A 27,031-nucleotide genomic window follows, 5' to 3' on the forward strand; every position below is an offset into this window, starting at 1 on the left:
ATCTCCGATTGTCTTCCCCTTACCGTCTTCTTCAACCTTTATTTTGTCTGGCTCTCTGTGTATCCTGTTTGTGGTGCTATATAAATAAATTTATTATAGTATTATCATTATTATACCATGTTGCTCTGCACCTCCATGACTTTTAGAATGAAAGAACAGATTAAGATAATCTAATAAAACTGTCCTCTGCACAACTCCCACATTTGTTTTAGTACACCGTCAAAGATGTTTCATCCTTTAATGCAGCATATATGTTATAGATTTAAATCCCATGTATTCATATTGCATTGCTGCAGTGCGTTTTGCAGAAGAATACTAAGAGGAACCATGAATGGATGCTGAAATGTTTAATAAACACGATTTTTCCCTTTTTGTAAAACTATGCTCTTCTATCCTCGTGACACTCTTAGTGTTTTTGAGTTTGTACAATGTAATATTTGAGCATGAGCTTTTTGTTGGATGATATTTTGTGACCTGCTGTGATTGCAAAATATGCCGAATGTACTTACTTCTTCCAGATTGGCTGTAATTTATGTTTTCCTGCTGGATTTACGGGAAGAAGACTTCTTCTTCTTCTGGGAGTTTGTTTAAGTACACAAGGTCACGTTATGTAACTGTAATTTAAGTCGATGAACCACATAAAAGTGTGTTTTTCATCCCCAAAGTGAGTGATGTCTAAAAATGAATGAATGTGTTGAGTTGTCTGCAATTAAAGACAATCTGACAAGGATCACAGCTGTCAAAAAAAATATATGAAGTATCAGAATTTGGGCTGAAGAAAGTATCTATCACAGTAAAGCTGCCAGTGAACTTTTGGTTGCTTTCCTGTGTTTTATTCCAGGAAACGGGAGGGTTGTAAAACTCCCACTTGTGTCTTGCACCATCTCCTCTTGATTTGTGATTCCTTTCTTTCGAGTGGGAGCCTTTATAACTCCACATTTGCTGCTTTTCGCTCAGTTGAGCCGACATCATGGTGTCAGAGAAGGACGTTCTGGTGGCTGCTGCTCTCGTCTTTGCCCTCATTTCACACAGTAAGTTTATGTTGACATTGTTTGCTTCGATTCATCTGTTTAGATTGTGTTTAGGTGCATGCATGTTCTTTAAATGTTACAGTATACTTTATTATTTGCTGCATGACACATAGCTGACTTACCAATAACTTTTGAAATGCTAAAATGCCCTTCAACCCTCTCACACTCTTTGTGTGTATGTTCCTGAGTCTTTCTTTGGTGGCCCGTGTGTTTTGATGATTTCAGGTGAGGGAATAATCGGCGGCAGAGAGGCAGCGCCACACTCTCGGCCCTACATGGCCTCCATCCAGGTGCAAGAAGGAGAGAATCTGAAACACGAGTGTGGAGGGTCTGTGATTGCAGATCAGTGGGTGATGACTGCAACACATTGTCTGCTATCAGGGTGAGGCAGCCGGCCTACAACCATGATGAATGTGGTTTGTTATGTGGGAGAGAGAAAGTGAAAGATAACGAATGATGTTTTCCGTATGACATATACATATTATTATTTATTCAGTTGTCTTGAACTATTTCTTGAACAACTCTTCATAATTAATGTATTAATTATGTAGGACTATGTGTCATTTTTGTAAAGTGTTGGATACCTTATAATGTAGAACAAAACACGTCCGCCCCTTTTTCAGTGATTCTAAGGTTTTTACTTTAGCCAATCATGGGTGGCTGTTCAGGCCCCAGAGGGTTGATAAGAGGAAATATGTGTTGTCATATAACAGAATATTCAACATTACAGTATTAATGTGCTCTTTTCACAGGTCAGCAGGAAGGAAAGTAGTGCTGGGTGTCCATTCTCTGAGTGAACCTGAAGAGACAAAGCAGACGTTTGATATTTTGGAATATTACAATCACCCAGACTTCAATGTGTTGAATTATGATAATGACATAGCTTTAATTAAGGTAAATGTATATGTTTATGTGTAAATTTATGATCTTGTTCTTTTTGTGGGGCACAAAACCAACAACAGCGTTCTAAGATTTAGAGCTGAAGCCTGTCAAAAAGTAACTCTTGGTGTGATTTTTGCAGTTGGATCGTCCATTCAATGCATCTGAGGCTGTTGCAGCCGTGGAATACCTGCGGACAGGTGGCACAAACCCCGCCCTGGGTGTAGAAGTTGAGGCAGCCGGCTGGGGATCCCTCAATAACTTGGGGTCCAGACCAGACAAGCTCAAAGAGGTGGTCATAGAAGTGTTCAGCTCAAGTCGGTGCAAGCGCAGCGACTACTATGGCAAACTGTTCACCACCAACATGATGTGTGCACATAAATTATGCCCAGAGCCGTGCAATCAACCGCAGAAGAAAGAAGACACGTGTGACGTAAGATTTAGTTCTCTCTCTTTTACTTAATATAAATGGGACAGACTCCTCAACAGCAGTCACTGATCTGTGTCCAGGTCATTTATAATGTTAACATGCTAACTTGTGTTTCATCATATGTAGGATTAAATACTGCACCCTCATGTTCTCTGCTTGTATTTTGCTCTCAGGGTGACTCTGGAGGTCCTCTGCTCTACAACGGCACTGTAGTGGGGATCACCTCCTACGGAGGGAAGAAGTGTGGCCAAATTAGAAAGCCTGGAATTTACACCATTGTGTCCCATTACACTGAGTGGATTGACAACACCATGGCCCTGCAGCAGCCCGATGCAGCACCAGACCAGAGCAGTTAAATCACAACCATGTTAGTGCCATGTTAGTCCTGCTTCTATTCAGTCACTGCTGCTAATGTGTTTATATGCTGTGTGTGTGTAAGTGTTCCTTTCTCATTTTCAGCTAATGCATGGCTCTAGAGATTGATCTCCAGTTTAACAAATAACCACTTGTACAAAGTCAGATTAGCCTAGAATCATATATTTCATATATATCATATCACTTTATAAATGAATGAATAAAATACGACTGATCACACTCAGATGTCACGACTGTCTTGTTTAGTATCTTGTGCAACGAGTATCAGCTGCAGTACAAAAAGAAAGAGAGATGAAACATCAACACAGAAGGTTTCTTAAAGTGTGAGTACAAAGATGAACTGTACATAACAAATAAAAACATTATTCATGTGTTATAGTTTTAATAACCTTTAATAAGTCATCCGAAACAGAAACCATTTAAGAGTTACACAATAACCAAAATCTAAACAACTTTAACATTAGTCTTGTTTTCGAGCAGTTCTTTGAGTTTGCTGACAGCGTTCCAGGAGGTAATTGTTATGCAATCAAGATATCAACAAGTAAATCTCATGAGCTTGTCAGACAAGGTCTCTGCAGCTGAGCTTCTTTTCCTCGTCTCTCTGCTCAGCACAGACAAACAAAGTATGTGTGTGTTCTGCTCTTCACCACCACCACCATTACGAATTTGTTTTATTCACAAAATGTAATAATCATGTATGATTTGCTAACCAACCTTGATTGGCTGTGTTGGTTGGGCATAAATTTCCTGAGAGTTGAATGTCTGTTATAAATATATAGAAAGCTAATTCCCTCTGAAGTCGAGCGTGTGGCGATTTTCTTCAAACAAACCATAAAAAATATATAAAAGACATTTAAAACATATGCAACATAAGTCATAATTCCCACAGGTCTGATCCCACTTGGTTGAATAAACTCTTCTCTAACAAAAATAAATTCATGATATTAAATTCAGGTCTGTTGCATTAATTGTGTTCACCCCCTGCCTGTGAGTATACAGTACAAATCAAGCATCTCTCAGTAAAGAGTTCACTTCCAAAGCTCCGTCCTTCCCCTCCTCAATCACTTTCTTCCTCTCCTGGAGCTCCTGCACAGAAAATCTCTTCACTGCGTGGGGGCGGCCTCCATGTGAAGCGACCAGTTTGTTGATTCCTGAGAGGAGGTCTTTCACCTGAGGATAGCTCAGAGCATTCTGGGACGTTGTGACATTCAGCTCATAATAACGGCTCCCACACTTCTGGATGAGACCCTGCAGGGCTGCATGGGCCCCGGCCACATAGTCGTTGATCTTTTGAGGCCTGTGCTGGTTGCCATCAAAGCGAACGAAGAGGACGACTGCGTGCTCGGCGAAGTCTCGTCCAAAGCTCTTCAGCAGGTACCCGAGCATTTCACACTCCCCCTGGGTGAAGCGTCCCATTTGGAGCACCAGCAGGTAGACATGAGGTCCAGGTAAGGACAAAGCCAAGCAGTCCTTAACCAGCTCCAGATATTCCACCCCGTCCTCGTCCCACAGCTCAGGAGTATCCACCAGGATGAGTTTCCTTCCTGCTGCAAACACCTCCTTTCTCTCACAAGACAAGGTGGACTGAGGGGGTTCATGACCAGACTCATTAATTGAGTATTGATTACCCGCTCTCTCTAGAATTAGATTCAGAGCAGAAGACTTCCCACTGCCAGAGAGACCCAGCAGGATCAGTGATATCTTGTTTGTGTCATCATCTTAAAGCCAAAAAAGAAAGAAACTGATTGTGAGAAAGCATTTTCAGAAAGATCCAAGCATGAAATATTTAAACAGAAGGCAGAAAGCACCTGTAAACAGACATCTGGCCATACTTATTACTGAATTTACAACCTTTAATGTGTCATTTGATGTTAAAGGGTGAGTATTTATTTTACCATTTTGTATGACATGTAAGACTGAATATTAGATACTGATTATGAGTGATGAATGTTCAGATCAATGTGTAACTCTATCACCCCCTAGTGATGAAGTTGCTGCATCCAAATGTCTCAAAGTTTTGTTTTAAAGTAATGTTTGGAGTACAGGAAAGAGATGGATCTGCTTTAAATTCAGATTTTAAAATATGGATTGATTGATTTTATTCATGTGGCCTTAGACAAAAAATCTCCTTATCATCTCAACAAATCACCTTCAGACAACCAGAACAATCAGGCTTACCATCAGTGGCACTCATCTGGAGGTGCAGCATGGCTCTGTGGCTTATCACAGCTTCCTCCAGGCCCTCTCTTTTTGTCTCATATTGTTTTTTTTCAGCTGCTTCCTTCTTCCTTTCCTCAGCATGTTTTGCCTTCAGCTCCTCCATTTCTTTAGCTCGCCTCTCCTCGTGTAGTTTAACCAGCTCCTCGAAGGCCTGCTCCTTCTCGGCGGCCTCCTGCACCTTCTGTCTCAGAATGCTCATGGCTGAGTCTTCTGTGTTCCTTTTTCTGGCCTTGGCCAGCATGTTTTCCGTGTAGCCGGTCACACCGTTCTCACTCAGCATGTAGTCGACCATCTCGAGCAGAGCTTGCAGTTTGTCGCCTGCTGCAGATGATGGGATTCGGCAGTATCTTCCATCACACATGTTTATCAAATCCAGTAGGCTGTCATCCAGTGTGTCAGCAATATTTCCATCTTCCAAAGAAAGCACCACCAGGTATTTTAAAGCTTCAGCTCCAAAGTGTGCCTGCAGTATCTCTATCATTCTTCTTTCCCTCTTTGTGTAATATCCACCTTGGATCAGCAGCAGAAATGTACTGATTCCATCTGTGCAAGACTTAAAGCAGCCTTCTAGTGCCTGGCTGATGCCTTCCTCTGTCATGTCTTGTTTTAAATCTGCATAGTGCAAGCTGATCAAGCGGCCATCCACTGTCAAGTCGCAGACTTGAATTGATCCCAGAGAACTAAAGGTTAACTGGGAGTGTTTCTCCTCAGAGGTATGCTGTGGCAGAGATTTCAAAGAGAACCATTGCTCCACTGTGGATATGACCACCATCAGCTGCTTCGTGGTAGTTAAGCTGCCTGCCAAACAACAGAGCAATGACTTGTGAACATTATCGCCAAGTAATAATAAGAGTTTGTGTAACTGTTCTAATATTTGTGATAAACTAACTGCAACCCAGCTACAAAGCATTGAATATGTAAGAAAACAGACATTTGACTTACTGTGTGACATGTCTTTGCAGGTGCTCTCACAAGCACAAGAGATCCTTGTCAGCTCAAGACAGCAGCAGAAACTGGATCATCTGGCTCTCAAATAAACTGAGCTGCTTCCTGATCACAGCCTTTCACATGTCACCGGCAGCTTTGTTGTCAAGGAAGTGCATTCCACAGCCCAACCTGTAATGAACGAGATGCTAATCACATGCATCTTACCTGTTCTTCATGTCATGCTTGAGCTGTGTGAAAAAGGCTTCCCTTTCCCCCACAAGCACAAATACGTTTGTGCACTTGAAATCAATTCTGCAGCATGTATCCATGCTAACAACATAAAGCTCACATAAAGTCACATTAAAGTGATTCCCTGGAGACTTACCCTGACATAAACCAACCACTACAAGTCTAACACCAAGCCTAACTCTCACCTTAACCAGAAACCACATTCACTTTAATGGTAATCTTACAGGAACCAGCCTTCATATAATGTGACCGTGAAGATATTTCTGTCCCCATATGTTTGTGTTGATTTGTTCTGTACACGTGACATCTATTGCGCGTCTGTCTGTCCTGGGAGAGGGATCCCTCCTCTGTGGCTCTTCCTGAGGTTTCTTCCACCTTTTTTCCCTGTTAAAGGTTTTTGTGGGCAAGTTTTTCCTCACTGGAACCGAGGGTCTAAGGACAGAGGGGGGCACTCCCTGTACAGATTGTAAAGCCTCAGAGGAAAATGGACTTTGTGACTTTGGGCTATACAAATAAAATCTGATCTGATTTGATTTGATTTGATTTGATAATGTGAATACAGTATTTTTGTTCTTGTTTGTTTTGTTTTTTGTTTTTTGTTGTTGTTGTTTTTAAGTTTATGTTCTACCTTAGTACTTGTTTTGTAAATCTGCACATTCTTAAATCTGCACATTCTACTTTAGTACTTTTTGTAAATATGTACACTTGTGTTTTCCCTCCTTGATTCTATTTTTCGCTGCTGTAAACAAGTGAATTTCCTCGTTGTGGGATAAATAAAGTATTATCCAATCTAATCTATTTCAAAAGGTCATATCAGAGGTGAACATTTTAAACTGAACCATGATGGAAATGTGCAAACTCTTAGTCTGTTGGCCTGGTTTCCTTTTCCTACATGACCCTATCCAGCTGCTGCCCTCTGCACAATAAAGCCAGTCTGATGGGCATCCTGTGATTGTTTGTGTGAATGCTGAATCAGCCTCGCTGCAGATAGACAGCACAGTATATCTGACATGCAAGATAAAATGTGGACATAAAGGGAACATTTGCAATAATTTTTAGTATGTTAAATCATTTATTTAACAGTGTCACAGTATGTGAAGGATCCCTTCATGCACACAGCTGACATTACTGACGGATTGCACCATCTCCAAAACAAGGCGGCACTACAGCGTGACACGGGGGGAACCGTAAAACAAACATACATTCCGTTTTGTTAATCGGATGATTTCTGCCAATATATAAATATATAAAAATGCCATATATGCTAAATATTCTGGAAATAGTAATAATAATTTAGATTGTTTACTGTTACCACCCCTCAGATTATCATTCTTCTGTCCCGCCCCCCCCCTGCTCATGAGATGGTTCGCTCCGTTGCTATGCTATCTTGTGTGGACGTTCTCCGGGTGATGGAGAAGATGTAGCTGATCCTTAACGGACAAACACGGTGAACACGGTGGACACGGTGTCCGGTTTGAACCGTTTCGAGCTGTGACTGTAACAAAACACAATGTCCGGTATCAGGAGAGTGAACGGGAAGCTATCGGGAGTGAACCCGGCTGTCAGGTAACCGGCAACGTCGAGTTATGTCGCTGCAGCTAGGCCGGCGGAGCTAACGCGGCTAACGTTAGCTCCAGCCGTTACTCGCTCAAACGTCGTTAATTAACGGTAACTGTAACGGTGACGGTAACTGTAACGTTAGCGAAGTGTGTATCCGGCTACACACCGTGACTCTGCTGACGCTGGTTCAGCTACGTCGGTGTTGTAGCTTGAAAGCCCAAAAAAACCCAACATAAAACATAAAGCGAACGTTACTTAACGTTAATGGAACGTTCAGGACTTTAAACTGAGCTAGTTCATAATTAACGTTTGTTAATTATCTCATAACTGATTCCAACCGATGAAACGGCTGTAAAACTTTATTACCAGGACCTGTCCTCACCAGGTGTTCAGATTATATATCTGACAATCATCGTACATATTTAGATAGATTAGATTAGATAGATACTTTATTTATTTACCACACCACGGGGAAATTCAGTTAAACAGACAGAAGTATCTATAACTGCACAATAACCACGAAAACAAACCATAACAAGTACCGAGGATAAAAGTGGCCTGATATATAAAAAAGAGTATTGTACTGTAAAAGTGACCATAGTGTGAGAAATACTGCAAAGAAAGTGACCATGATATAAATAATATTACAAAAATAAGTGACCATGATATAAATAGTATTACAAAAATAAGTGACCATGATATAAATAAGAACTGCAAGGTATAAGTGGAATAAAATTAAAATAAAAAAGAAACAAAAATTGCAATTTTATTATTTTATTTAATCCATTTATTCTCACTTGTAAACTGCAGCTGAAGTTTGACACACATGAAATAGTTCAGATGTCCTGATCATACAAACTCAAGCTCAACATGCATCTACATAGAGAGACAGACAGACAGACAGATAGATAGATAGATAGATAGATAGATAGATAGATAGATAGATAGATAGATAGATAGATAGATAGATAGATCCAGAAGCAGCATGCAAACATACACTATGGAATATAACTAACCTATAACACAGTATCCACACGTTAAGAGTAACCTGAAATAGATCTAAATTGAAATATGCACAGAGAAATTAAACATGTGCATAGGATTTAAATATGCAAATGTGCAGAGGAGTTAAAAATGTGCAGGAGTTAAACATTTGCATAGAAGATAAATGTATAACTGTGTTAAGAAGTGAACCCGTTCTGAACATCTATACAAAAACTATATAACAAGTAGAAAGTGACTGTGATAGTTATTAACGTTTCTGAGGTTAAAGTTAATAACTGTGATTCCATGTATGTTTTTATTGTTCCGTTTCCAGTTGCTGTCGCCTGCGGCAGGTCCAGTCTCTGCTCTGTGAGGGCGGCACTGCCTCGCCCGATGGCATCCTGTGCTCTCTCGGTATGTCCACGTTGTTATTTTTAACCTTTATTTCTTCATGTGAGCCGCACACATGCGACGGACAGATGCTGAATAAAACAATTTATGTGGTCGTTCCGACACAGCTGAGGAATATTAATGTTGTCCGTGTGTTTCAGGGATTGACAGCAGATATAACGAGGGCTGCACGGAGCTGGCCAAATACCTGTTCTATGGACTGTATGGAAGAAATCAGCTGAATCTGGAACATGCCCTGCTTGAGGAGTTCCCTGAAGAAATGCTGGACGGTGAGTTCTGAATCATATTATTATTATTGTGCCTGCTTTAGTTTCTACTTTCTCTGACACATCACTTGTCTGCTCTTCAGATGTGATCTTGCTGATCAAGGCGGAGTGTGTTCATCTGTACTGCAACCCAATGAACTACAGTTACCTTCTGCCCTACGTGTCCCACTGGAGGAACCTGCATCTCTACTGCATGACCGAGGCAGAGGTTAAAAGCCCCAGGCCTATCATTCCTGTTAAATACACTTTCTGTATGCGTAAAATAGAAGTAGGGACTTTATCACGATTATTTAGGCATGTTGACTGACAACCTGGCTGCAGTTTTAACCCTTGCAGGTTACTATCAACCATTTAAATATTACACCTTATTTGCACTGGCTGTACAGTGAACGCATCAATATCACCGTATGTTCTAGTTTTTAGTGTACCTGCAACATGTGCACAGGTGGCTCTGTCTTTTTCAGCACTAGTTAACAGATCTGTATCATTGCTAAAATTTCTAAATATGACCATGTGTATCGTGATTGTTATGCCTCTCTAATTTTCCCTCCTCCACTCACAGTATGAAGACGAGGAAGCAGCAGAGGAATTCAAAATCTCCAGTTTTGTTACAATGGTGCAGGACTGCTATCGTATCGGAGTACCCTACAGCGCCCAGGGTACATGTCATCGCATTTTAATCTCCACATTACACACGTGTTAAAGAGTTGGTCACACTACATGTCAGTAAGCCAGAATACAATGTAGTTACACTAGTTTCATCAACTTGACAGCGTGCGTTCACTGAGTAATTACACCAGCAACACAAGTAGTGATACCTGCTCTGCTGTTATTTTTAGGACACGTCCAGAGGTTTGATATGTTTATGGTGGAAAAGTGGCCCCTCATTCAAGCGTTTGCCCTGGAAGGCATCGGCGGAGGAAGCTTTTTTACCATGAAATACAAGGTAACTCTTGTTACAAAGTTAAAATATAACTCATGTAAAGCTGTTAGTGTACTGTACTGTACTTTGCTTTTCCAGCTAATGGACATGAGTGAGAAGCTGTGGCAGGTTTACAGCAGACTCGACCCAGTCTCACTGGATACTGTCTTCACTGAGGTAACACTGAGTTTCTTTCTTCATCAGCTGTTCAGACTTTGACTCTGTCACTTCTAGACTTGTTTTAGTCACTCATAAACGATGATGGCTGATGAAAAGTCATATTTAGTATATGAACATGACTGTTACATCCTCTGACCTTGGTGATGTTTGCTGTATTTTTAGGACTTGGTTAACTTTGAGAAGCAGTGGAGTAGCTTCTTCTCCAGTATGGACCTGGAGAGCCACCTCTCCATCTTGGAACTCTCTGAAGCACAAGCAGGAGAAGTACGTTATTATTACGTTATCAGTTATATTTCTACCAAATGAAAACGGTCTCAGAACAATAAGAATCATATTCTGATGTAGTAATTATTAACTGTGTGTTTAACGTGTGTCCTCATCAATCCACAGGCATTCCGCACTTATTACTCTCACGGACTGATCTCAAGCAACATCACAGATAAAAGGTATTCTTTATTGTCAACAATGTCTAAATAGTGAAATCATGTTCACTTACAGTCTCATACTATTGTTTAATCAAATGTTTGTTTTTCTTTATTTCAGTAAAAGTCAGCAGCCCTTTGTGTTGTTTGGGAAGCATTCTTCTCTCGAGGATTTGGAGAGTTATTCCTTCAACTTTCCCTCAGAGAGTCATCAGGTCCGCAACACAGGGCCACGAGGTTCTACAGCCAGACACATGGTGAGATTAAAAAAAAAAAAACATTGACGTAGCTAACACCATAAACTACTTTAGTTACTGTAGCATCAGTATTAATGTCTGGGAACCTGCCAACATTAAGCACTGAATCAGGGCTACAGGTCCCAATTTCTTTTACTCAGGGGGGCAAAGTCATGACATACTCGTTGCCTACATTGGAATATCTCAGCAAAAACAAAACTTTTGCATTTAGGTTAAAGAGCAGAACTGGCCTGCAGCACCACCTAAAGTAATCTGACATAATCATTGAACAGTGACGTGCAGATCATCGTGCTAGGAAACATGTCTCCTTAAATATGAGACTTAGGTTCATTTTGCATTACTTGTCTGTGTCTTTTGTGAAGTAGAAACACGGGATTGAATGTAACACTCAGAAGAACCTTATTTTGTTCACTAGGTTCTGCAATGTGTGGCTCCCAAAGGACCTCTAGCCTGCTCTCGAACCTATTTCTTTGGGACCACCCACACTCCATACATTGGTGAGGTTTTACTTTGTGACTTACGATGTTTAATATTGATCTACTGCATTGATCTGAGTGTTTACCTTTTTATTACCTTGGTGTTACATTGCAGGGATCTTAATAATCCAGAGCTTAAAGCGGTGTTTACTAACCCTCTGTCAGAAATGCCAGTGTGTCATGGAGTTAAATGCAGGCACAGAGCAGTCTTAGCTGCTCTGGGTTTAAGTGCAATATGAGAAAGCCTGATTTGTTTCATGAGTATCTAATTTGTTTACACTTGCTGTGTTTCGCCCACAGGAAATGAAAAGAACGCTGTGCAGAAGAAAACACAAGTTTTGTAAGTGATTTCATTTTGGATCTCATAATTATTATTTTCCCTGTGAGCTGTTGTAGCCATTGTTAATTGTTTTAAAAAAAGTCTGAATCAAAGACTTTTTTTTTTTTTCAGACTTTTGTCGGAGATTTATTCAGCTGCTGTTCAAGCTGTCCTTTCAGGAATCAAATGCTACTCCTGTACCACAAGCGCTACCAAGGTAAAAAGAAAAGAACTATTTTAAAATTCATCTTTCAGCGTGTACTGTAGCACTGTTACTCATTAATAAATGTTTATTATTGAAGGCTAAGGATGTGGCAGAGAACACCTTTCTTTTGGCTTTGGACTCGATGAATTTGAGTCAGTATCGCAGTTCTCTCAGGTAAGATTGATTCTGGCTTTCAGTCAGGCCTGAAATGAAATGTGTCGTTTGAATCGGTTTGATTGTGTGTTTTCTCTCCTCAGGTCCAAATGTGAATTCAACATTCAAGCAGTGAATAAGCAAGGACGGTAAGTGGTAACTAGTCCTCTTTGGTGATTTGCAAGTGATTTCTTGACACACCTCCTTGATTTATTATTATTTATGATTTCAGGATCATTCCTCTGACTGATGAAGAAAGCCGCTATGTTGTGAAAACAGTACGTGAGATGAGCATTTTTCTTTTTTTTGTTTGACCAAAGAAAGAATTTTTCCTTGTACAGTTTTCCTTTTTTATCTGAACTAACTGTACGTGTTTGGTTTTCAGGCCTCCATGACCATCCATGACATTCCAGACCTGCAGTGGGACGGCGGGGATCTGGGCTCAGTGGTCTTCTCTGAATCCTTCTTGGAGTCCAGCATCAACATTCAACAGAAAGGTACAATATTGATTAGATTAAGTCTAATTAGAATGGATTGCTGATTGATTACAGAGAGGAAATTTGATTTAAATAATAAGCAGGACGAATCCACAGGTCAGTTTTGAAGCAACAGAGCACTAGTCTGAAAATAGACTATTTCCTGCCCTGAGCATCATATTGGTGATCCGTCTCGTCATGTTTGTCATTCTTCTGGCTCATTTGTCGACGCTTAATTTAGTAAAATGTCCTTTTCTTCTCCTGCAGATGGCACTGTGTCCTCAGACAGCTGCTACACCATCCTGACTACAACCGTGCCTCGCTATGCATGCTGGCTGGTACGTCCCCGCATGAAAATCAATATCAGATTAATGTGATAAATAGAATGTTTGCAGACAGACGTAATTAGTCTAAATTTCTTTCATAGTTAAGAATAAAACATGTGTCATCCTTAGTTTACAGAATAAATCCCGTTTCCAACATTGTTAAATTTTATTGTTTCAATGTTTTTAGATGGAAGCTGATGTCAAGCAATCCGAGCAGGCCCAGCATCTTGCTAAGGTGAGTTCAGAAGCCTGATGTATCCCCTGCGGTGTATGAATACATATTTACGTATGTATGAGCATGTGACCCCAACATGTGTGTGTCCTCAGCAGAAAGAAGAAAGCACTTGTTTGGGAACTGCTCTGACTGTAGCCGATGCAGCATACGTGTTCTCCAGCAGCCAGCTCTCCACGCCTGAAGAAGGTGACACAGTAACTGCAGTCTGATCATTGATTATGTTTTATTTCAGTCCTAGTTAAATGTGACAGTACATTTATTTTTCATATATATATTCTGGTCAGTGTCAGAGTTGCAATTCTGCATAATTTAAAAAATGTCTTCAAATGTTGCTCTTAGGGAAAATCATGTTCTTCTCTGAGGGACTCCTGTTTATCCATTCTCAATATGGAAGCTTCACCCTGTCCAAGGATCACATCAGTGCCATCAAGTTCTATGATCCGGTAATATTTACAGTTGCACCATGTGATATGTCATGATGTTTTGTTGTTACTTAGTACATTAATTATTGCAAAGACCACTCTTTGCTTGCTTCCCTATAAAACAATGGGAAAACATGTAATATGAATCCATATGCAGTTGAAATTCTGGTACCACTTTGTGTATGACTTGTGTGTCCTCTCATCACCAGGACTCCAGCGCTGTGGCGTCTGTCTTTGTGGAGTATGAGAGCAGCCTGCTCCCCCACCTTCCGTTCCCTCTCCACAGCTCTGACCAGTGTCTGGTCTTTGCTCTGCAGCCCCGGTCTAAGAGCCACAGGGCTTTCTATTCCAAGGTAAGACCTTTAGCCTGTGACACTTCTGACAGGCTTTGAGACTGAAGACACACATGGGCCGTCTGTGAGTGGCTGATTCAGTTTCATGCCAATGTAACATTCATGTAAGGATTTCTTTATAGCAATGGTAAACACAGTCAATACTATAATAGTTACTACAGTATTATCAGTCTAGTTATATTTCCTAAGTGTGTTCCTCACTTGGTTTCAGGTTCTGTCCGTGTGGCAAAACTCTGAATCTGGACTCACTCTGCAAATGGTGGACCATCAGCACCTGACCTGGAACCAGAAAAACATGTAAGATCTCCGAAGATAGTTGTCTGTATGCTAGACTCCAGTTTGTGAAATATTCATTAATTCACTAACATCTTATTTGATGAAATCAATTAAAAGCAATTACATTTGAAAACACATCAGTGTGTTTTACCAAGCTGTGTGATATGTATCACTGCCTTCGTTAACATAGTTTGTGATTGTGTTAGATAATGAATCAGTCTCAGATGTTATATAAGGTGGATAATCAAGGTTAACTCAGGACTCATTTTCTCTCAGGCACACCAGACTGCAGAAGCTGCACGACAGTCAGGAGCCACCGGTGGCCAAACGCAGAGGCAGTCTGAAGACGTCATACTCCCAGCTGCCAGAGCAGGACATGTTAGTACACACTCCAGTCGCTCCATAGAGTGCTTCTCAGTTGGACCAAACTCGTAATAAAACTTGAGCATGTCACGCTGAGAGGAAGTATGTAAGATTATGTAGCTTCGTTATCTGGACCAAAATAAACAGTGCACACATGCTTTGTTTCCTGCCATTATACCTTTAAAAAAGAAGAGGACTACAGGCGAGGATAACTCGGCATGTTTTGGCACCTTCCTGAATCTGTCACCTGGACATCCAGCTGTTTTAAGCAATTGCACCCAAAATAAACATACTGCTTATCAAATGATGAACTTAAAAAATGAGTCACTCTCTTTGCACAATTTCTGCATCATCAGTCTGTGTTGTAATTTCTCTGTTCCAGCAGAGATGAAAACTGAATTTGTGTTTTTATATAAGATCAACTGAAAAAAAATGGAGCAAATACAAAAAGTAATGAGAATGAAACATGACTCGTTATTTATTCTGCTTTATTCCAGGTTTCTTCAGCACTTTGCTTTGAGTAGCATTGGTCAGGAGCCCATTCTGTATGACCATCTGGGGGTGCTCTTCCCCTCTGCAGAGCTGAGGAATCCAGCCAGCAGTCAGGGAGACAAGGTGAGCACATATACAATATATTGTGAATATATAAAGTTTCTTGTTCCTTCAAGCAGTGCTGCTGTCACCTCTGTCGTCCTAAGTTTAGCTGAAACCATTCAGGTCTGATGTGAGCTTTGTATTGTGTGAGCAGGTCGTCATTACCGTCATCACCGGACTGCCACGAAGCCACAAGAAGAGACTCTGCGACTTCCTGGTCCAGTTAAACAAAGAGCATGGAAGGTGAGAGAGATTTCATCCAGCAAGGTTTCTTTGTATAATTATTATTATTATTATTATTATTATACAATTCCATCTCATCATCTGTAGGTGGGTGGTGTACAAGCCTGGCCCTGACAGCTGTGACAGCTTCTCAGCCTCTCACCTGCAGCAGTATTTGTCCAGCTTCCTGGAGAGCCAGAGAGGCCCGGGAGGCAAGCCCCGTCTGTTGGTGCTCTCCCCTGGGTAAGAAAGCCCGCTGATCAGCTTGATACAGCTGGGAACCCGAGAAGTCAAGACTCATCAAGGGCTCAGAGCTGAGCTGAGCTGATTGGAAGCTTTCATTTTCACAGCAATGTGAAAATAATGTTATCTGATGTTCAGTGTCATGAATACTAACAGATACAAAAACACAGTATTTGAAGAAATTAGAAAAAGAAATAATTGATTTATTGTTCTCTGTCAGTTATTCATTTATTTTCCTACTTTTACAGATATACAGATGTTCTGGATGTGGTCCAGGCTGTGCTTTTCCACCCTGACCCAGTTGTCCAAGCATGTTTCACCATCGGGGCTGTAACTGCTTGTGTGGACCCCCTCTCCTCCTGCATGGAGCACAGGTGAAACTCCTTCCTCTAATAGAGGTCTCCACTCTACTGTTGTTAAAAGGAAACAACCAAAACAGGCTTCAACTGCCGTAACGTAATGTATATCAGAGAAATTCATCTCCATTAACACCAATCTACTGCTGCTTCTGAGTTGGTAGTTAACAAAACTCCACAATATGTAACTGAAGTAAACTGGAAAAAATGTTTTCATACACTAAAAACTAGATGTGATGGATGGAGACCAAACAAAGACGTCAGTGTACAATTCAAGGTTTGCTGTTTTGTTTACTGTACTGCATAGATATATTTTGAACTTCACTGTTACATAATAAAAACAGTATATCTTGTTCTGATCCACGTTGTGACTCAGTTACACAAACTAAACACTTCAGGATGTGACACAATCCTGCAGCTGCTTCACGTAAAATGACCTTGGTTGCCAGTGTCAATGTTTTTATCAGATTCTTGTATTACGGCTGCACAGTTAATCAAAACATTCTTGAATTTTCAATTATGGGTATTGCCAAGTTGCCAAGAAGCTGCACTGTAACAGCAGCATTGTGAAGTACTGTACAGATGCTCTGACCTACAAATCTCTCCAGATGTTTGTTTGGTACAGACCCCAACAAATGTCACATCATCAATCATTCATCATAGTTGTGTTTGCAAAAATGATCATTCCTCCTAAACATGAATCATTTCACAATCATAATACGTCAAAAATAATCACAATATAATGATGTTATTCGATATATTTTTGCCATAGCATGCAGCCCTAACAGCCTCTTCAAGAATACTTCACCAAAAGCAGAAAATACTCAGCACCTGTAGGTGTGAAACGTGGCTCAGAGAAGTGTGCCGCTTGTTCCAGAGAACAGCGGTTCAGTCAGGCAGGATTCTCTGCAGTTACAATGGATTCAGTGACCCAGATTCACAACAAAAAAACTACTCCAATCACTCCTGCAGCACAATCTGCTATTCTGCTATCTGCATGCTCAACACATACATGTGTTTGGAACATACCATAAATATACCTGCTTAGATTTCTGGTTAAAGCAGTTAAATGAGCTAAAACACAGCAGTGACGATCAAGTTAAGAGTTTCATGTTTTCATGTGATATATGGACAGACCAGGTGATGACAGACACGGCCAGACCTTAATAAATTGTTGAAGCTCTGGAGATTTCCAGGACGAGGTCAAGGCAGAGTCCCTTTTACAGAGAGGATCACTCCTACATTTAATCTCACTCTGCCTTTGTTACAGGCTTTAGATGTAGCTTACTGAGCAGTCGTAGAGTGACTGAGCTGCTCCACACAATATGACCTATCACTCCGGTTAATAGGCCGGTGTTGGCCAGTGAGACTCACATACAGATGAAGCCAGTCAAGACAAAATAACAACTGCTACCATCTTTCTTCGCCACATATTTAACTGAAAGATGTTACTGGTAACTTGGATGAAGTATAATAATAAGTCACATTCATCAGTAAGCATGAGAAAACTCCCACAGTCCTTCAGACGAGATGATTGTCTAGTGAGCTAACCTTTAAAAATAAATCTTAAATGTCTTCTGGATCCTGTGCTATAAATTGTGATGATCCTCCAGTCAAAGCCCGACAAGCCTCGCTTGGCTCAGCAGTGGAAAAATGTATAATAAAAGGTTTAGTTAACAATGTGGTTAGCACTGACTTCCATTTGAGGCATCTTCAACAAGCCCCCCATCACTGTCTGATGCCGTAGTTTGTATGGAGGTCTACTATGGTGCTAATTGGGTGTGGTTAGCCCAGCTTAGGCTTGACCTGCCTGTCAACCCCCTCAGTATAGCCCCCCAAATCCCCCAGGTCCACATGCGAGACCAACACGCCCTCCTTAGTGAAGCTCATCAGTCAGCCATGATCCATTCTTTGTGATGAATGTAGACAGTTCATTACATCAGGACAGGAAAGATAAATGCCTTTCAAATTGCTGATGCCTCAGCCTGCAGGCTAAGAGCTGAGGGGAGGGTCCGCGGTGGCTGCTGGGGGACTTGGCTCAGAACAGTCATTCAGAAAGTGGCATATAACACTGATCGATTCAAAAACTCAGGATAAATTATGTTAAGATTAAATTACAGAAAGCTTTTACATTGGGCAGTTGCCAGTCACAGTCATGATGTCATCCTATGAAAAGAGCCTCACGATTGATAGCCAGATCGCTAGCCGAGGGCCATAACATGGAATTAGCCTGTTTATTGGTGTACAACTTTGGCAAGCACTCATTAGTCATGAATAGAGTTATTGTTAGTGATGATACTGTGGCAGGTTCAAATAAAGAAGTCTTGTTAACTAAATAAATGAAAACAGCTCTTGTATGTGCAAAAATCATTTTCAAAACAATTACTGAATTCAATGGCAGTCCGTCCTCATCCTGACTTCTCGGTATATTTATCTTTGTGTCCTTCTGTCTTTCTGCACTTTAGGTTTGCTTTCCCGAAGCTGTTGGAGCAGTGCAGCCAAGGTAACTTACATTATGAGATCTGAGGAAACACCATATTTATATTCATTGATATTGATTTTTTTCAGGAGTGTATTGCTCTTTTGGAAGCTGTTCAACACAGCCAGTCCAAACATGTATGTCATGCTGTCAGGTGGTGTAGTCTAACCATTAAAGGTCGAGAAATGTTTGATTTTATCAAACTAAGTCAGAGAAGTGACAGAAAATCTGCTGATTGTGATCTATGGAGACACCTTGAGACATCCCTCATTGCAAGAGCATTGCAGCATTTGGAGGTTTGTTACACAGAACTCACTGTGATGGTGATCAAAACATCACCCACTCCAACACTATTGTAGGAGCTCCACGATAGGTTCAACACCCCATTACCGCACACATTCATGTTCCTTTGTGCATTATGAAGTGGTTTTTGTTTGAGTTTATTGCCATGTTTGTTACTGGAACCAGATAAATCCAAATGTGGGCAGCGGGGAGAAAGTCTGGCTGGGTGGAGATGAGATTGGATGAGCGAGGGATAACTACCCGAGTTAAATCTGTCACAGGATTTCTTATTATGCCTTTTATATCTTACCAATCGTTTCCCCAGAAATTCAGCCTGCAGGCAAATCGCAGCAGCAGCAGCAGCAGCAGCAATGCCAGTAAATCAAACCTAGTGTAAAATATGCTATTTCTGCAGCGGCTACACAGACGTGGTTTTGTATTTTCAGAAAGGCGAGCCAGTTTTTTTTCCTGAAATCCTTTCTGTGCCTTGTTTTATGTCAGGTATTGTGAGTACAGTGGTGTTCACTGGGCTGACAGCAGAGCAGAAGCACCCTCTCATGCAGCATGTTCAGCAGTTGGTACGCTCTGCCAACCCCACCGCAGCCTTCATACTGGCAGAGAAAGGAGCTGTCACCAGGTAGGCGCCCGCTGAATTGTGATCAATGCCGCAAACAGTCATTTAACTGCTTTTATCTGGGCTGAAATATTCACTCTAGGCTGCTTTATAATTCTGCTGTGCGAGCGCATGACTGAGCCTGTCGGGTCAGAGCGCTGCTTGGTTAGCACAGTAAAGTGTCATGAACATTTCTCAAAGCATTCTGTGCTAATAAAAAAAAAACATTATGGACAATTTTATAATTAGTTATGTGGTCATATTTGCATGTTTAATACACACATGTATTTCTTCTTGTTTTTGTTTTATCAATTAGGAACGAAGATGTGAATCTGATATTTTCAGAGAGCAGCTTCAATGAGCCACAGATGCTGAGAGCACGTTATGTCCTGTACCCTGGATGGTAAGACCCTCATCCTGTCCCCTCTGCTGGTTATGACCCCCGTGTGTCCACACTCAGCCCTTGGCCGCTGAGCGACAGATTGGGGTTGATTCCTGCTTTTGCGTTCCTCTGTCCTGCCTTGCCACCCTCCCTGCGGTTTAATTGCCACTCGGCTGCAGCGGTGAGGGTATCGGCCACTGATTGCTGTAAAGCCCCTCAGGGCATCTTGTGTTCTATCACCAGCTGCCTCCTGGCAGCACAGTAACAAGCTGTTGGTCATGCAGTTGCCATGTATACAGAGGGGGTCTCCTTCCCTTTGGACCTGGTCCAGTCGGCCTCCATGACACAGTAGTCAGCCTAATATGAACCTCAGCTAAATCCTCCCATCAGATCATACACCGGATATCTGGCCAGAGTCTTTAGATTGTGTGTGTGTTTGGGATGCTTCCTCTGACACGTCCGCAACTCTTTGACCAAGACAGAAATCTTCTTCACCTGCTGATCAGAGTTTCTGCATTAACAGATTCATCATCCGCTTCCACAGTGTACCAGCAGATCACACTCACTGGCCTCCTTCCTGTGGGCAGCTGGTAGAGTCAACAGCTTTCCAGCCAAAGACAAAATGTAGCACAAACATTTGGCTTGCTCTAGATTTAACTTTCTCACCATTTGTGTAATGTGCATGTGTTCTGTGTTTCAGGTGCAAAGGCCGCTTCTTCTCTGGTTCGGGCTCTTTGGTCCTGACCCAGCAGCGTGTCGCTTTCAACCGCCCCCTAGAGAGGCCTCTATTTGTCGCTCGCTGTAAAGGTGAGATGGAAAAGAATTCTCCCCCCTTTTTGACTCTCACACATGACAGAAGCTCCAGATATGAGCTGGCAGCGTTTGAGGATGATTACATAAGCCGCCTTTCCCTCCAAATATGGAGACAACTGAGCTCTCAAAGTAATTGTCTGCAGTTGTTGTAGAATAATCTGTATTTTCTCCTAATGATGTTTTCTTTTCAGGAACATTTGAACAGTTTGTTTCACAATGTTAAACTTTTAAACTTTCATCATTTCTCTGTAGCGTTCAAGTCATCAGTGAGGCCGAGCCCCTTCCGAGGAAACGTGTACAACGTTTGGGGGAAAGTCAAATTTTCTGGTAGGAGTTGCATATTCCCATTTTATTTTTGTCTTTTGAAATTCATTGACACGTTTGCTAACTCTTCAGATTAGATTTTGAATTCCAGCTGTTGTTAAGCATCACTAAACACATGTGACTTCTTTCCCTGGTATATATTTGATCTGTATTTGCATTTCCCAGTTTTGGGAATTTATTAGAGAAAAGGTTGCCCTCAGAGGCAGGCAAGAAGCTCCCAACGGTAGGAATATTGCTCGGTTGTTGCTCTGGTGTCTGGTGTTTAGAATTCAGCTCATAGTCCACTGGTTTGGTTTCCTCCACATAGTTTTCTCACTCTTTTTTCATTTAAAGACCTTTGTAGAGTCGTTGCATGAGGAGAGAGTGCAGGTGCCTGTGAGGAGATGTGCAGAGAGCGTGCAGATATTTGTAGAAGGGAAGAAACAGACGTGTGGAACGAGTGTGGAGACTGGACTGTATGATTCTTATCCTCACATTCCCCTAGTGTGTATCTCAGTCACCGTCTGTAGGGCAGTGTATCATTTACATCACTTTATATTTATATTTTACTTTATTTTAATTTTTCTGTCAGCTGTTGCACTTTCAGTACATATTTTACATCGAGTGAAGTTTCCTCTTGTTTGTTTACCACACACGTGAGTGCTGTGAGCCATTTTGGGAACAGAGAGGTTGTATGGATGTTCTAACATTAACACCCCGCCAACACCATGCTGTTACCATATGAAGCTGCCGTAGAAGGTGTTACACAAGGTGTGAACGGTATGTGTGACTTGGATGTGAGCCCCTTCATCTCTGGAACCTCCAGACTCAGACCAACTGATGGAGGTGAGCTACAACACAGTGAGCGGGAGCCTGAGCATTGTCCCAATCCAGAGCGCTGACCCTCTGACCCCGGGCCCCAAAGAGACCGACACCTCCTGTTTCCTGATCTTTGATGGCGTTGGCCTCACCGAGGACGGACTCAAGGACTGGCTGAGACTGTGCGCCAAGCAGGTCGACCTCTTAATATTTAAATGGTGTAAATTGTGTATAATACTATTGTTGTGGGTATAAAGAAAGGAACTGTTGTTTCTGTTCGGTGTTTACAGCGACAGTTAAAGAAGCCGAGGAAGACTAAAAATACCCTTTCACCACAAGAAATCAAGCTCATACACGTGAGTGTGTTTATATGATAATATTTGGATAAAACGTCTTTTTATATTTACCAAGGGTGACATTTTGTGCAGCTGGAACCGTGTTACAGGTCCAGTTGTAGGATTACAACCAACTGAATACAGCGCAGCGAACACAAACCCAGCATGAAACCTGAAGAGCCGATCAAATAAAAACATTCTAAATGAATGAATACATACTCGTGAATTTCATATTTCATTTCTGCCAATAGATCCTCATAAATGTCGCACACCAGACTTTAAAGCCACTCTGTGGCGTTGACTAGGAGCAATGTTTTTATGAGTTGGCACCTGCTTTGTTTGTGCCTATATTGAATTACTAGCATGCACGCAATGCACAAATGCACTTCCCCCGCTGGTAGTTTGAAGCTCGGTGGCTGAAATTCAGCATTGTGCCAACAAAAACAGAGAAGAAGAAAACCTCTAATGATGTCAGCAAGGATATAAAAATGCACTTTTGAAAGGGCTACCCTTTAAGTTTATTGTCAATAAATGTGACTGCAAGATGTTTGATACGTCCTTACCAGACCTATGCTGATGGTCTGATGGTTTGTTTGGAGCTCTTCCTTATCTTCTAAGAGTGCTTTGGCCTTTTTCAGTCAGTAACCTCAACTGAACTTGATATTCTATGTTTCTGTTTAGATCACCAGACACTTGGACCCACTGCCACCAGGCTACTTCTACAACGGTTATCTATATGTCGACATCTTTGGAGAGAAAAGGACCCTTCATCCCAGTATCCTTTTCATAGTGCTTACTGTCTCATGTAGAGCCTCATCTACTTCACTGGAGAGTTCCTGTTTGAAGAGCCGGTACACTTAAAATCAGTTTAATCGACTATTACTAAAGATAAACTATCGTCTGATCATGAATCACGCAGGTCTGCCTGCGTCTGTGTAGCCGTGTGCTGACCGTGCTGCTGTTCGCCTTACATTGCTGTCACTGCAGACATGGAAGAGTTCATTAAAGACTACATCACAGAGGCCAACAAAGAGATCGAGCTATTCAACCGTCAGCTGGAGCTGCAGGCACAGCCCGACCTGTTTGATCCATGATGGAATCTGTCTGTATGCCCACTGCCTCCATTTGTCTTATTCAAGGGAACCACTGTGGGAGGGACAGGGAGGGCTCAGGGGTCATGTACCAAACACTCCACTAGAATGGTCAATGTGTGTTCACACCACATGTGTCTGCAGGAACCGCTGCATCCATTCATTGTCTATGTACTATGTCACTTTGATTCCTGATTCGGTGAGTCCAGGTGAGCTTTTAAACAATGACATCACGCCTCCAAAGCCAGTCACGTCACGGCTGTTTGCCTCACTTGCCACACCGCAGCCTGCACAGTTAACTCTGTGCTGAGCTGGGTGTCATTTATCAAATAAAAGTGGCAATCTGATGCGGTCATTCAAATGAAGACACGTTTGTGAAGAGATGAGACAAATCTGAAACATAACGTAACATAAGACTGCGTCTATAAACCGATGTGATTACGCCACTAAGCCTGCAAGCTATGAGACTTTCACAATCGAAGGGAATTTCCATCCGCACACTCCTACAGCTTGTGCGTTTCTGTTTATCACAGTTGGCAAATTAATGCCTCTATTTCTGGACAGGCATGGATAGCCGTGTGATTCTGGTGGGCTCCCTGGTGGGGTTTCTCAAGAATCGCTCCTCCTCTGTTGTCACCCAATCCGTGGCCCACCTGTTATCTTGTCTGCATGCCACGCTGCAGCAGAGGGAGCGCTTGGCCATAGAGCTGTAAACATTGGACAGGCTGTTGGCTGCAGACAACTGATGAATGATGCCATTAATCACATAGCTAAACGCCGTCCCAGTGCTTTATTTTAAGACTCCTAAAGTGAGTCTAATGAAGGTGCAATAAAGCAGACTTCAGTCCCCGCAGCAAGGAGTTGTAAAACAGCCGAGGCCATCAAGAAACACAGAATCACTGAGGTTACACGTCCACCAGAAGCTCTGTGCTCTGTCCATTCTAACGCTGCTAGTCCACAGTGAGAAACTCGCAGACACTAATTGAAGCTCAGCCTCACTGCAGTCAGGTGTGGATCACTCATTTCACCATTTTGGTCAAAATGTTCCCGTGTTGTTCCAAGAAGTCCGAACATTCCCACGTTTGATGTTTTTTCATGTTTGGGGTCGCTGTTTTCGGGTTGGACGAGGGGAAACGATAGAAAACTTAGTTTAGGTTTGGGTAACCATGAGTAGAGCCTTTAGTGAAGGTCTAAGGCTTCGTATCGATGGTGTGATGTTGCAGAGATTCAGACTTTGTGTCTCGTTACGTTATTCTACTGCCTGCTCTGCGATCGTGTGTCACACTGATGTTCTATGCATGTCTTCCTCTCATCAGGGTTCCTACACTGGAAAAGTTCTATAACAAAGAAAATGTTGTCATTGGTCATCACGGCTGCATATTCTCAATTATAATATTGAACCAAACGAGCATTTCAAAGTAAAAAAACGTGTAGGAACCCTGGTACAATCCCTGGATTTGATGGCTTTCATTCATTATGGGGTCAGCAGTGTACCACGCAGACTAATTACCAATCTTTGGACGCTACGTTTGTCCGACAAAGGAACTTCTTATTTATCGCACACAGAAACGTGCACGTTCTGCTGCTACTGCAATGATCCCAGATATCACATTAGCCTTTGTACGCTGCTCTAAAAGAAGCGGCTGTATTCAACATTAAGTACTGTGAGACTCTGAGCCTGTTTCTGCTCAGAGCAGACTTTAAGTACTCTGATTTCTGAGCAGGAGGGGGATGCTTGCTGACGAGGTGAACACTTATTCATTGTTGTTAGATCCAGATATTTTTAGATTAGCGGTGACCTCAATGTATTTTGGGTTGCCATTCACAGCTGTCAACAGCCAGTAAAAGTGAAAGAATCAATAATTTAGTTTTGAGCTGGCAGACAAACGGACAGTGATAACATTGTTAGCAAGTTATTTTCCCTCAGATGACTCGTCAGTATCCGGGCAGATTCAGGTTGACACTGCTGGCCCCATCCGTCCACTCTGATCTGAACAAGCCATACCATCTTATGCTAGATGTGCCACTGTCTTATACATGATTAATACGATGCATAGAATAGCACATAGCATAGCATTGAAGTAATGCCTCTAACATGTATTACAGAGGGTTCACATGGAGAGGAGGAGCTCGCCCCAAGTTACTCATTCCATCAGCTCCTCTCTCGCTGTCCTCCTCCTAATCTAGAAAAGAAGTGCAATTGTACCTTGTGTTTTTCTATATTCCACTTACAGTACCCTCCAGTAACTCTTTAAGGACAAAGCCGAGCAAACAAATGAGCTGCTAAATTCTCCGTCTCTCACAGTTTGTGCTCTGTGCTCTGCTGGATTCAGTCTTCACGACAACTGAAGGGTTTTGTTTCAAAACGAGGAAGCAGGACAACATGGAACATAAATCCTCTGCTGATCTTGTTTAGGCTGGATCCTCCGTCAGAGTTTCAGAGATGCACTCAAAGCCGTCTGCAACAGTTGCTGTCGTTCTGTAGTTATGTAATACTGCAGAGAGTTACCTTGATTGACAGTAAAATAGTTGTGAGGCTGACGTATGGAAGCCCGACTTTAAAACCTGTGAGACGTGTCAAAGAGGAACGGACGCTGTAATTGGCCGAGATATCAAAAGGTAGTCCTTAAAGAGGCGAGGGTTATGTAAGATGTTTGTGATATTTAGATGAAATTACCACTAACGTATACACACACACGTACACGACTACTACTACTACTAAGTACGTCTACACTATTTTGCATGTGTTGAGATGTCATGTGAATGATATGACATATATTCTGACAACATTGCCTTTCACCAAACTGGTACAGCAAAGAGAAATAATCACATTTATTTTACATATCTGCTATCAGAATTTGAATTACCTCGAAGCGACAAATAGTATTTTTGTAAGAAAGTGAATTGAACACTAGATGCAAGCAAAACGTTTCCTCGCACAAGCTGCAAAAAGCAAAAAGCAGATGCAATTTTTTTTTCTTTTGTAAAAAACTCGAAGAGAATCTGATCGGCTGTGAGACTTCAGGTTTTCTCTGATCCAGCAGTGCCTTAGCTACGGCTAAGAAAAGCAGAGATTAAAGCTGCATTCAGAGCTCCATCCCTCCCCGTCACAGGGGGGGAGGACGTGTTGTCAGGCAAGGATCCGTCCTTCAACAGTGTTGGTGAAAGGAATCCATGGAGTCGTTCTTTAAAGCAATGTGTTTTTACTAAGCCAGAGGGTAAAGTAGGCGAGGTCACACGGGCGGCGGCAGCTGGAGGGCTCTGAATGATTCAGGTATTTTTGCAAACTAACCAAAAAGATGTTGGAGTATGGGCTGGGCACAGTTCAGATGTTTTTATGTTCACAGTGAGTAACATTCAAATCCAGCTGCTTTCTTTCATAAAAACACAAACACACGAGCAAAGCTGCATCTTTGTCCACGGTGACGAGCGAACATGATATTAAAAACGTTTCTCTTTTTTTATGCCCAGCCCTGGTTGGGTTTGATACAGAGCTTCAAAGTTTTGGATCAAAGTACGAACAAAAAAATAGGATTGAGTTTGTGACTAAAGTTGGGTGACCCCTACTTATTGCACATTGGGGGCCCAAAGAGCCCTCCACAACCTCTCAGTGTGACTGCTACGCAGCTCTCTGGCAGACGAGCACCCTGGTGTCTTCATCCTGTATGTGGAGGCTAGCCGTTTTGTAGCTGAAGTTATAGGACAAAAACAAAGTTTGGTGTTAATTGGTTTTCTATGAACGGGGGGCGTTCTGCAGAGTGACACCGCAGCGTGGGAGGTTT

At 41.9% G+C, this 27,031-nt stretch overlaps 3 protein-coding genes across 4 annotated transcripts; 2 read left to right on the forward strand and 1 right to left on the reverse strand.

Moving 5' to 3' along the window:
• Positions 1-870: 870 nt before the first annotated feature.
• On the forward strand, positions 871-2,938 carry cfd (complement factor D (adipsin)). Its single transcript, XM_010740729.3, has 5 exons — positions 871-1,031; positions 1,257-1,413; positions 1,784-1,925; positions 2,053-2,343; positions 2,514-2,938. The coding sequence occupies exons 1-5, from the start codon at positions 971-973 to the stop codon at positions 2,694-2,696; spliced, it is 834 nt and encodes a 277-aa protein (XP_010739031.3). The 5' UTR covers positions 871-970; the 3' UTR covers positions 2,697-2,938.
• LOC104926790 (GTPase IMAP family member 7) lies at positions 2,779-6,041 on the reverse strand. Its single transcript, XM_010740727.3, has 3 exons — positions 5,878-6,041; positions 4,894-5,733; positions 2,779-4,433 (listed from the first exon to the last, which is right to left on the reverse strand). Exons 1-3 carry the CDS (start codon positions 5,885-5,887, stop codon positions 3,721-3,723), a joined length of 1,563 nt encoding a protein of 520 aa, XP_010739029.3. The 5' UTR covers positions 5,888-6,041; the 3' UTR covers positions 2,779-3,720.
• A 1,439-nt stretch (positions 6,042-7,480) lies between these two features.
• On the forward strand, positions 7,481-26,778 carry dnaaf9 (dynein axonemal assembly factor 9). Of its 2 annotated transcripts, none has more exons than XM_019260640.2 (37): positions 7,481-7,677; positions 8,990-9,069; positions 9,207-9,335; positions 9,416-9,540; positions 9,895-9,991; positions 10,172-10,278; positions 10,354-10,431; positions 10,597-10,698; positions 10,825-10,880; positions 10,978-11,113; positions 11,529-11,610; positions 11,890-11,929; positions 12,041-12,125; positions 12,211-12,287; positions 12,371-12,415; positions 12,499-12,544; positions 12,652-12,763; positions 13,010-13,080; positions 13,256-13,303; positions 13,396-13,489; positions 13,643-13,746; positions 13,935-14,078; positions 14,290-14,375; positions 14,631-14,732; positions 15,215-15,332; positions 15,466-15,554; positions 15,642-15,776; positions 16,025-16,150; positions 18,598-18,635; positions 19,395-19,530; positions 19,823-19,909; positions 20,589-20,695; positions 20,954-21,028; positions 21,831-22,018; positions 22,114-22,179; positions 22,840-22,933; positions 23,146-26,778. In XM_019260640.2, the coding sequence occupies exons 1-37, from the start codon at positions 7,622-7,624 to the stop codon at positions 23,250-23,252; spliced, it is 3,468 nt and encodes a 1,155-aa protein (XP_019116185.2). In that variant the 5' UTR covers positions 7,481-7,621; the 3' UTR covers positions 23,253-26,778. The 2 variants fall into 2 exon arrangements, with proteins under 2 accessions (XP_019116185.2, XP_019116186.2); XM_019260641.2 differs by having other exon boundaries at positions 13,399-13,489.
• Positions 26,779-27,031: the final 253 nt, after the last annotated feature.

Source organism: Larimichthys crocea, chromosome XXIV, assembly GCF_000972845.2.
Source record: "Larimichthys crocea isolate SSNF chromosome XXIV, L_crocea_2.0, whole genome shotgun sequence".
NCBI classification, from domain to species: domain Eukaryota; kingdom Metazoa; phylum Chordata; class Actinopteri; family Sciaenidae; genus Larimichthys; species Larimichthys crocea.

Excerpts from the sequence above, each read along its gene's own strand:
- cfd (XM_010740729.3), top strand. The coding sequence starts at position 971 with ATGGTGTCAGAGAAGGACGTTCTGGTGGCTGCTGCTCTCGTCTTTGCC. Across the intron at positions 1,032-1,256 it reads CTTTGCCCTCATTTCACACA|GTGAGGGAATAATCGGCGGC; the intron begins GTAAGTTTATGT and ends TGATGATTTCAG. Across the intron at positions 2,344-2,513 it reads AGAAAGAAGACACGTGTGAC|GGTGACTCTGGAGGTCCTCT; the intron begins GTAAGATTTAGT and ends TTTTGCTCTCAG.
- LOC104926790 (XM_010740727.3), bottom strand. Across the intron at positions 4,434-4,893 it reads CCAGATGAGTGCCACTGATG|ATGATGACACAAACAAGATA; the intron begins GTAAGCCTGATT and ends TTTGGCTTTAAG.
- dnaaf9 (XM_019260640.2), top strand. The coding sequence starts at position 7,622 with ATGTCCGGTATCAGGAGAGTGAACGGGAAGCTATCGGGAGTGAACCCG. Across the intron at positions 9,992-10,171 it reads AGTACCCTACAGCGCCCAGG|GACACGTCCAGAGGTTTGAT; the intron begins GTACATGTCATC and ends TGTTATTTTTAG. Across the intron at positions 18,636-19,394 it reads GTTGGAGCAGTGCAGCCAAG|GTATTGTGAGTACAGTGGTG; the intron begins GTAACTTACATT and ends GTTTTATGTCAG.